At 49.9% G+C, this 10,477-nt stretch overlaps 1 protein-coding gene across 1 annotated transcript in view; it reads right to left on the bottom strand.

Moving 5' to 3' along the window:
- Positions 1 to 1,073: 1,073 nt before the first annotated feature.
- fgfrl1b (fibroblast growth factor receptor like 1b) overlaps positions 1,074 to 10,477 on the bottom strand; it is a 37,424-nt gene continuing 28,020 nt past the window's right edge. The window contains exons 4-7 of the mRNA XM_088933462.1: positions 5,718 to 5,810; positions 5,087 to 5,365; positions 3,079 to 3,432; positions 1,074 to 2,750 (exon numbers count right to left, since the gene is read on the bottom strand). Of these exons, the coding sequence (XP_088789588.1) occupies positions 2,359 to 2,750; positions 3,079 to 3,432; positions 5,087 to 5,365; positions 5,718 to 5,810 (1,118 nt within the window). The 3' untranslated portion in view covers positions 1,074 to 2,358. The remainder of the gene's footprint in view (positions 2,751 to 3,078; positions 3,433 to 5,086; positions 5,366 to 5,717; positions 5,811 to 10,477) is intronic.

Genomic DNA, 10,477 nt, shown 5'->3' with positions numbered 1-10,477 from the left:
CCCATCCAGGCTCACACCTGCTGAGCTTCAGTGGGCTGCCAGCGGAGAGCTGAAGGGTGATATGGCTGCTGGCTTTACCACATTGTCGCAGTAACAGATGTTTTCCGCTGTAAGCTGTGGTCCTGCATGTGAAAAACCATTAGAGACCACAGCAGAGGTAGAGCCGCTGCAGGAGTGTGAGACGGCTAGCGGCAGCAAGGTGGCGCTATCGGCTTCACGGTTCCAGGGGTAGCGGGTTCGAATCTGGCTCTGTCTGTGGGGAGCCTGCACGTCCTCCCCCGGTTCACATGGGTCAACTTTCCTCCCGGGGGTCGAGGACAAGCAGTTGGGGATAATTGGGGATAATTGGGGATAATGGGTGGAGACGTGTGTGCCCTTGCGGCCGACTGGCATCCCGACCAGGGTGCCATCCCACCTTGCCCCCCGGGCCTTCCTCCGGGCTCACCATTCTCCTCCTTTTCCAGTCCATTGTTTTTCTCTCCTCCATGCTGGGTAGCTACACTGTCATGCTGTGGTGCACTACACTACACTACACCTCACTACACTACATTACACTACATTACATTACAATACACTACATTACATTACAATACACTACACCTCACTATATTACAATACACTACACCTCACTACACTACATTACACAACATTACACTACACTACACCTCACTACATTACACTACATTACAATGCACTACACTACATTACACTACACTACATTACAATACACTACATTACACAACATTACACTACACCTCACTATATTACACTACACTACATTACAATACACTTCATGCTTTTTTGATTTTTTGTATTGTACAACCCTGTTTGTATCATTGGTGTGAATAACTGTAATAGCTGTGTTGTGAAGAGGCATTAGTAGTAGTAAAAAAGAATAATAATTTTACTGCTGAGGCAGAAAACGTTTGTGAGAGATGACACTTACTGAAACAAGTTCCAAAAGGACAACTTTCAAAGCATTTTGCTTCAGCACCTGATTTCCCTTTCTGCTTCCTCTCACCCCTGAGGCCCACCATAGAGAACCTCCAGTCTCATTTTACACAACCTCCATTAAAATAAATGATAATTTAATGAAAGTCAAGCTTTTGGTCTTTTCACAGAGCAATACAATAAATGATCTATATTATTACTTTAAAAAGGAGGATCTGTTGGTAGTCTGACATTGTGTGGTTGTTTTCTTAAACAACATATATCATGCTTATGTCTACATATACAAGAATACATCTACACTCCCTGTGAATATAAAAAGAACTATTTTAATATACTCCTGATTTATGATTCGCATTTGCATACTTTAATAGCAACAGATAATGTTTAATTCTCATTTTACAGTCCATTGAGACAGTGAGTCAAACCAGAAAAATAAGTTCTAAGAATGTATTGCTGATATTGCACATAATTATCTGACTTACGGGTTATTGGAAATTTCTCATAAAAACCTGAAAACAGTTTTACACTTAGTAATATTTTCCCTTTTTCAGACCTATGAGCAAAAGCAGGAGGTACAAAATGAAAATACATTTTTATTTTAAATAACATATATCAGACAAGAAATGTAAGCATTTAAAAGTTGCTCTCCTTAACATATGAAAAATATGGCTTTCTCGTCACATATTGACTACACTCTGGAGTAATACTGCATTTATGAACACGCAAGGATACACACAGATTTTTCCATTTCAATCAAAAATCTGAAAATCCCCAACTCTGTATCAACCAGTTCTTTCGTTCACCTGACCTACAAATGTAACACTCGCTGCTTAGTCCCTTTAGAAATACTAAAGCTGGTTTTCCACACATTAAAAAAAACCCAAGGCACCACAGTTTCCTCAAGCTGGTGCTGGTGTTCCGTGGAAAAGTTCAGGAACACAGATTGTAAACAGTATCGCTGTTACAGCTCAGCAGAATTCTCACAGTCACAGCTTTCATTCCGGTTCACAAAGAGCTTATACGATCTTCTTATATTAATTCCTTTTTTTTTTGGCTTTGAAAAGGCTTAATAATTTAAAAAAATACATATCTACATAAAAAAAAAACAACAACACAAAGTGTGCAGGACGTGGCGAGCGGGCCGATCTCCGAGTCACCGAAGCCACGTCAGCAAAACTCCTGGAATAGCGAACCGAATCGTCATTTTGTTGGTTTGTTTCTGCAAGAGAGGATCGGTCCGAGCCCTGAGACTTCTATTCCCTGTGCGCCGCCCGGATCAGGCTGAGGGGGCCAAGACGTGCCGGACTTGACCCGCCGGTGCTCCAGCGGGGGGGGCGCTCCTGATCAGGGCGGCCCCAGGCCACCCCGCCCTCGAAGGCCTGGGCTCCAGGATGGCGGGGGGCCACCTCAGCACTGGAAGTGAAAATGCTGGTGCTGGTGGACTTTGGAGTCCACGAGGGCGTGAGAGTGGGTGTGGGTGTGGGTGTGGGTGTGGACGTCTGTGTAGACCTTGGAGTAGATCTTGGGGGCCGCGCCCGCGCCGGGGGCTCCCAGGCCCAGCAGCCTCGGGGGGGGGGATTCGGGGGAGGCGCCGGCGGGGGGCGGCTCCTTGTCGGGGGCGCGGTGCTCGCGGTGGGGCGCCCGGGGCGGGGCGGCGGCCAGCTGGCGGCGGGCGTGGCACAGCCAGAGCACGATGGTGCCCACGATGAGCAGCGCGGCGGCGGGGATGCCGACGATCAGGGGCCACGGCAGGCCGGAGCTCAGGTGCGGGGGTGTCGCCGTCTTCTCCGCTTTGGGGTCTGGGGGGGGGAGGGACAGAGAAGACAGTGATCAGAGATCTTCCTCTCGCCACAGAAGCTGCTCCAGGACGCCGTGGCTGCGGCCAACTCGGCGCCGGGCGCCTTTCGCTTGTCGTCGATAAACCAAGACCATTTACGGACTGCAAATATTTCCACATCAAACAGCAACTGAAGAGACACGGGGAATGTCTTGCTGAAGGGAACAGGCCGTGACTGCACTCCGCAGAGAGAGGAAGCAGGGTCACGAGAGCCCAGTCATGCTGAGTGTAACAGCTTGGCGATTCCTTGCATTTCTCTAGCCCCCCCCCCCGCCCCCAGCAGCCCTCACCTGGCAGCACGGTGAGGTAGGCGCTGCGGAAGCTGTAGCCCATGGTGTTGGCGCCCAGGCAGATGTACATGCCCCCGTCCTCGTCGCGCGCATTCACGATGGCCAGCTTGTTGAGGTAGGAGCCGTCGGGACGGGACCACACCTCCCCCGTGGGCAGCACCACGAAGTGCTGCCCGCCCACCTCCAGCGTGGCGTTGGTGCGCCCCTCGGCGCCCGCGTCCACCCGCTTCAGCCACTGGATGACCGGCTTGACGTCGCTGTGCACTTTGCACTGGAAGGAGGCCGTGCCGCCGAACTCCACTGTGGTGTTGACGGGGTGTGTGCCCGTCAGGATGGGCTTGGAGTTGGTGCGCTCTGTAAGGACAGGACAGGAGAGTGACCGCTCTGTAAGGACAGGACAGGAGAGTGACCGAGAGTGACCGCTCTGTAAGGACAGGACAGGAGAGTGACTGAGAGTGACCGCTCTGTAAGGACAGGATAGGAGAGTGACCGCTCTGTAAGGACAGGACAGGAGAGTGACTGAGAGTGACCGCTCTGTAAGGACAGGAGAGTGACTGAGAGTGACCGCTCTGTAAGGACAGGACAGGAGAGTGACCAAGAGTGACTGAGAGTGACCAAGAGTGACCGCTCTGTAAGGACAGGACAGGAGAGTGACCGAGAGTGACTGAGAGTGACCGCTCTGTAAGGACAGGACAGGAGAGTGACCAAGAGTGACTGAGAGTGACCGCTCTGTAAGGACAGGACAGGAGAGTGACCGAGAGTGACCGCTCTGTAAGGACAGGACAGGAGAGTGACCAAGAGTGACTGAGAGTGACCAAGAGTGACCGCTCTGTAAGGACAGGACAGGAGAGTGACTGAGAGTGACTGAGAGTGACCGCTCTGTAAGGACAGGACAGGAGAGTGACCGAGAGTGACCGCTCTGTAAGGACAGGACAGGAGAGTGACCAAGAGTGACTGAGAGTGACCGCTCTGTAAGGACTGGACAGGTGAGTGACCGAGAGTGACCGCTCTGTAAGGACAGGACAGGAGAGTGACCAAGAGTGACTGAGAGTGACCAAGAGTGACCGCTCTGTAAGGACAGGACAGGAGAGTGACCGAGAGTGACTGAGAGTGACCGCTCTGTAAGGACAGGACAGGAGAGTGACCAAGAGTGACTGAGAGTGACCGCTCTGTAAGGACAGGACAGGAGAGTGACCGAGAGTGACCGCTCTGTAAGGACAGGACAGGAGAGTGACTGAGAGTGACCAAGAGTGACCGCTCTGTAAGGACAGGACAGGAGAGTGACCAAGAGTGACTGAGAGTGACCGCTCTGTAAGGACAGGACAGGAGAGTGACCGAGAGTGACCGCTCTGTAAGGACAGGACAGGAGAGTGACCAAGAGTGACTGAGAGTGACCAAGAGTGACCGCTCTGTAAGGACAGGACAGGAGAGTGACCGAGAGTGACCGCTCTGTAAGGACAGGACAGGAGAGTGACTGAGAGTGACCGCTCTGTAAGGACAGGACAGGAGAGTGACCGAGAGTGACTGCTTAGTAAGGTGAGTGTCCTAAAGCTACTGCGAAGTAATAAGAAAATGTTAATATAACAGAAACACGATTAAATGTAAAGAGAAATGTTTATATTGCCAAGTGCAACATCATGTTCCTCGGCGTTCTCTCCACCTTTAGATTTAAATTCAGCTGCGGATGTTTATCGTTGAGCTGTATGATAATCCGTATAACATGAGCTAACATGTCACATGGTCGCACTTGCCAAATGTTGCCCAGAAGGTTGTATTTAGATTTTTTTTTTAAAAAAATGCTTTTACAATGTTGCTGGACGGGTGGCTTTTGGTTATGGCAGAATTGCAGAAAACAGCGCTTTGTGTTCGCGCTGCCACAAGACGCCTCTCCTCTTGAGGCACAGCGTGTCACAAAATCCCAAACGTCCAGACGTCGCTGACCGGTGCACGTCCCGACACTGACCATTGACCACACCGGGTGTGCGGCCGGGACACTCTCGGGCCTTACCTATGACGTCCACCTTGTAGGTGGCGTTGATGTGCCCCGCCGGGTTGGCGACCAGGCAGGTGTACCTGGCGCTGTCCTGCGGCTGCAGGTTCCTCAGGGTGAGGGTCCACTGCCGGCGCGCGCCGCCCCGCGGCGGGGCCAGCCGCTGCTCGTCCTTCCACCACGTGACGGCGGGCGCGGGGCTGCCGCTGGCCAGGCACGTGAGCCGCACCGAGCTGCCCACCGGCTGCTCCAGGACCCGGCGGCGCATCTTCGTGGCCTGGGTGAACCGGGGCTTAACTGGGACAGCAACACCGCGTGAAAACCGGGGCCCTGCTTGAGGCTTTGTTTGAAAAAAAAAACTCCACCGATCGGTCAATACAAATCGAATTCAAATGCCCCCCCCCCCCCCCCTTTTTTTTTTCTCTCCCTCGGATCGTGTCTTTTAACTTACAGAGCACTAGCGCCACGCTTCTGGGAAAATAAGGGGTGGCTGCAGCTGAATTTCACCTGCTTGGTAATTCAACCCGCGAGGAAGTCGCTCATCGTGAGCCGAGACAAGCTACCTCATGAACTTGAAGCAGGCTTGCGAGAACAGAAAGAGAAACAATTTCAAGAGCGAGAGAGAGACAGAAACCCGATCTCCCCTCACCCCAGGGCTGTCCTGTGGGGTCCTGTCTGACCCGCTCCGTGCTGGGCTCTGTCGGGGCAGAGGGAGGCCTGTTCTGTCCTGCCGCAGAGTCGTCTGAAAAACACAGGGGACCGACTGAGAGACAGACACACACAGCCCTGTCCGACTGGAGGGTGGGGCGGTGAGAGAGATCACTCTCGCCGTATCGAGGAAGGACAATCTGGCTGAACAAACACGGAAAGCAAGCATGCAACCACCCCAATTCCATCGGTATATTTGGAGAATCCCGCTGTGTTAAAAGAAGTGGGCTCAACAGTGTCAGGAATTGTCCAGGACAGCTTCATGCTCCCCCTGAGCTGTCTGGTATTGTGCACAATCGTTGTGACGCACAATACCACACACCGAGATTTGTGTCTGTTTCTTTTATTGCCCGTGTGTTGTCACACACGCACACACGCAACACAACTAAGTCTGTTTTATTTGAATAAAACCGCAGTTTTTTGTTTTTGTTTTAATGTGGCGTACTCTGTGGCGAGATAGTTTATCGCAATGACCCGGTGTCAGGGTTGGGGTTAGGATTAGTTTTAAAAAAGGGTTAAAAAAAAAAAGGTGCCGCAGGTATCAAACACTGCAAATGCCGGCGAGGCAGTTCCCAAAGGAGAGCACAACAGCTCGTCTGCACAACAAACACAGGACTGAGACGGGAGCCCGGATATTTAACACCGCTCTTGACAGACGAGATGCTGTCGGTTTCCCTTCGACCTCCTACAGCCGGGAGGGCAGTGAGTGGTCTCAGCTTCCGAAGACACGGGCTGGGGGGGAGAGTGGCCGTCTGACAGACATGGTGCACATTGGCATTCCTAGGAACTGCAGGGGAAGGAGCTACAGGGAACCTTGATCAAACGGGACAGAGAATTTATCGAAGGCAATACAGGCTTGAGCCCCGCCAGTACATTCCAATTTCCGATCTCGCAACCAGTTTCTTGGCAAGGACGACGAAATAACCTCGATTAAATTCAGTGGCAGTCACTCCTGCCATTGCTCCTCAAAACAGTCACGCCCTCTGTTTTTTTTTTATTTGGGAAATGTCATTACCAGCTAGGAAACGGGCAGTAAATCCAGATTTCCTTCGTATCGTCTTACGTTTCAGACTATTACCGCAACCCGCCTCTAGGTGGCGCTGCGCAGTCAGGACGATGTAAAGAAACGAGGTGCGATGCCGCATAGAGCAGAAGTTGGGGTCAGTCGAACTAAACACCTTTTGTTGCCTTCAGTGTTATTGTTACTTTCAGTGTACCGAATCTTGACACGACGGTGTTATGAAAATCACACATTTCAAGATACTCGCCATAAAAAAAGGCCTTGTAAAAAAAAACAGATCCATGTTTATTCGCAGTCTGCAGGGCCTGACTGGAGGATCTCCGCGGCGTGCGAGATGAACTTTCGCCAGGCCAAACTGAATTACCCGTCCAGAGATCACTGGTGTGTGAAGAACCCGGGCTCCTCTTGTGATTTGATTCCGAGCGCATGGAGTTTTACTCCTCTGTGGGAACCATAACTAACTCTCATATTATTTGTACTGGGTTTTCGGGAAGGGGGGGGTAGACAAACAGTGTCGGTATTGTAGCTCCTCTCGTGTTTCCGCGCCGTTAAGAACAAAACGCCGTGTTGACTTAACCCTGAGCAGGAAACCAATTAACTGCCTTTAACCTAAACTGTGCAGACGGGGCTGTGAGCCGTGCTTTGTTTGGGTAGGCTCTCGCTGGCACGGCGCGCAGGAGCGCACAGAGAGCTCTTTCTGCACAGGCTGCTGCCCAGCGCACCGCTGAGCACTCCCATCGCAGCCCTTGTGCGAACGGGCTCGGCTTATTTCAGGTAATCTTGTATAAACAGGGCCCGCACAGACCGAGCGCTGCTAAAACTAACAGCCAACTACACACGCACAAATGATTCTCATATGTGGGACCTTTCCCCTCATCTTCGTCCTTTTCGTCTTTTCCAGAATCGCCTTGTTCATTCATCGCTAGGAATAACTGGGGGAGTTGTGCTTATTTTGTATTTTTTTTAAAAAAAAAAGAACTTTCACGGATCACGAAGGCGTCGTTTTCATGTGTTAAGCCTTGCATAAATACCCTGACATTCTTGTGGGTTTCGAATTAAAAACCTTTTTCTTCAGGTTGAAAAAACTGGTTTGAGGGAAAAAAATGATTTTTTTTTGGGGGGGGGGACGTGCGTACAAAAAAAAGAAAAAAAAAGTTCTTCTGCCGAGAAGAAAGAAAATAAAATCTTACGCTGTCCATAGCTGATTTAAAAATCAAATTTATACGCTGATCACAAATTGACTTTGACTTTGGCGCTAGTGTGATTTCAATAAGAGATATATTTTGCATGAGGAAAAAAAACTTTAAAAGCTTTGAAAAATCGAGGTAGGTGTCCAAGTTAGGATGAAAGGAAGCCGTAAAGAAAACAGCCGTGCTCCGTCAGCCCAGCCTCTTTGTAGCCAACGCCAAACGCTGGTGCGCCGCCGCCAGTTTTGTTTCACACAGTTGTTCAGATTTTTGTCTCATTTTTTCCCTCCCAGTGTCATCTTGAATGGTGTAACAGTTCTTACTGTAATACAACCAAAACAAGCCCCGCATTCCCCTTAGTCGTGCTGCCTTTGTTCCAGGAGTCATTCTGAATGTAGGTGCAGCCCCGGTGTTGAAGTAAACTAAAAAACCACGTGAACCGTGGTTTATTCAGCAAAACACATTTATCAACAATATTGTGCTGTGGTTTAGTCTGATTACTGTTGAAGAATCTTACCATGGTAAAATGTACGAGGGACTGAAGTACATTTCTACATGTATGTTATGCGTTATGAAATATATTTTATGTATTATGAAATAAACTGACTCATTATAATATTAAGCAGGCAGCTGCGTCAGCAGGCATAGGCTGCAAAGGAACAAGTACGGGTTTATTCCCTGCTGAACAGAGAAGAAAGGAAACACAACGTTTCCGAAGAAGGCTCCACAGCTGAAACATCGTGTTTCTTTTCTTCTCTTTTCAGCAGGGAATAAACCCGTACTTGTTCCTGATTATAATTTGATACAGATACATGGCCTCGGCTTCAGTTCCAGCTTTGGCTTTCTCTGTGTGAGGAGTTTGCTCGTTCTCTGCATGCTTGCGGCTGGGTTTCCTCCGGCACTGTGTTCTCATCCCACTTTCACAGACATGCAGGACTGGTTTGGTTTGAGGGCTCCCTGGTTCTCCTTATTACCACCCCCTTTCGAAGAGCATCTCTGATGCCTCTCTGTCCTGGGCTAAGAATCAACCACAGTCACCACAATTTCCCGCAAAAAACATTCTGTTTTTGTTTTCCTGTGGTGCTGTTTCACCTGGGAGATAACCTGAATTTGTTATCTGTTCTCCTGGGTGTTAACCTTTCTCTTCGTTCTCCAGATACAGCGACAGACTCCTATCTGGGGTCATGCTGATCTGGTTCTGAGGGTCTCCATGGCGTTTGGCTTTCACTGGGACCCTCTCCATTTGGTAATGGTTACTCCCTCCTGTTTACTCGGAAAAACAAAAACAAGCCCGAATAAAAGAGAGGGAGAGAGAGAGAGAGAGAGAGAGAAAAATCTGATTCCACTTTATGGCAACGTTTCTGCTCCACATGTTTGGACTGCGTTTAATAGCGTGTGCGGGCCTGAAACTGCAAACAAAAAACAACAAAAAAGGCACTTTGCTTCAAACAAAACACAGCTTTGTTGCAGTCGAAGATGGTCAGGCAAAATACAGCACTTCAGAAAAAGAAACGACTGTATTACACAAAGGCCCCCATGACGACTGTTGTGGATAAAAGAATTTGTTCCTACAGCGTGTGTATTGGCATCGGCAGGCCACTAGAGAAGCTCTCAGTCTGCAACAATGCGCATCTGTGTTCAGGTAAATGTTTTCGCTGTGGACACCTCAACGGGCACTGAGTCCGAGACAGCCTTATCAGTAGTTTCATTTACTGGAGCAAAATCCCCAAAAGGAAATACAATCTGTATTAAAAGTACTGTTATTCCAAGGCGCAGAACAAAGTGATGACAGCTGCTCTTGCGAACAGTGCCAGGGGCTCCTGCATGATAAGAGAGATCAAGCAGGCATGGATTTGATGTCTCATCTGAATGACAGCGTGTCCTATGGCAGTGTCCCCAGGCACCCTGCTGGGCAACTGCTTTGGAAATACTGGTCCAGAAGGACAGAAGGAAGGGTGCCACCTGCTGGCCGGACAGCACCACTTGCAGCCACAACCTTAGAGCTTTTCTCTCAGGCCTCTCACGTCCCGGTAAGGACCAGGCCCAGCCCCGCTCTGCTTCCGAACTCTGAGGAGATCAGGCTGCAGGGCGCAGCCTGGAGTCATTCTTGACTATGTAGGTCACAAAGGTCCAAAGCTACTCCTTGTAGCCCGATTTGTTGCTTGATTGCAACCCAGCTAATCACCTGGCTCATATTAAGTCTTCTGCCCTAGTGACATGGCAGCAGTAATGCGCAGACATTAGAGAGGACGAGGGGAATTCATGGATGGCATGGTGGTGCAGTGGTTAGTGTTGCCACCCTGCAGTGCTGAGGCCATGGGTTCAATTCTGGACCTGGGGTACTGTCTGTGTGGAGTTTGAATGTTCTCCTCATGTGGGCAGGGGTTTAACTCTGGGTGCTCTCACAGTCCAAAGACATATTAGTAGGTTAGTTAGCTTCTGGGAAATTTGGCCTTGTGCCTGTTGGTTGCTGAGATAAGCCCGGGGATAGAC

Source organism: Atractosteus spatula, chromosome 14 (genome assembly GCF_055471065.1).
Source record: "Atractosteus spatula isolate fAtrSpa1 chromosome 14, fAtrSpa1.hap1, whole genome shotgun sequence".
Lineage (NCBI taxonomy): Eukaryota > Metazoa > Chordata > Actinopteri > Semionotiformes > Lepisosteidae > Atractosteus > Atractosteus spatula.
Note: the sequence above shows the minus strand (reverse complement) of the source record. Positions and strands in the feature narration are given on the sequence as shown.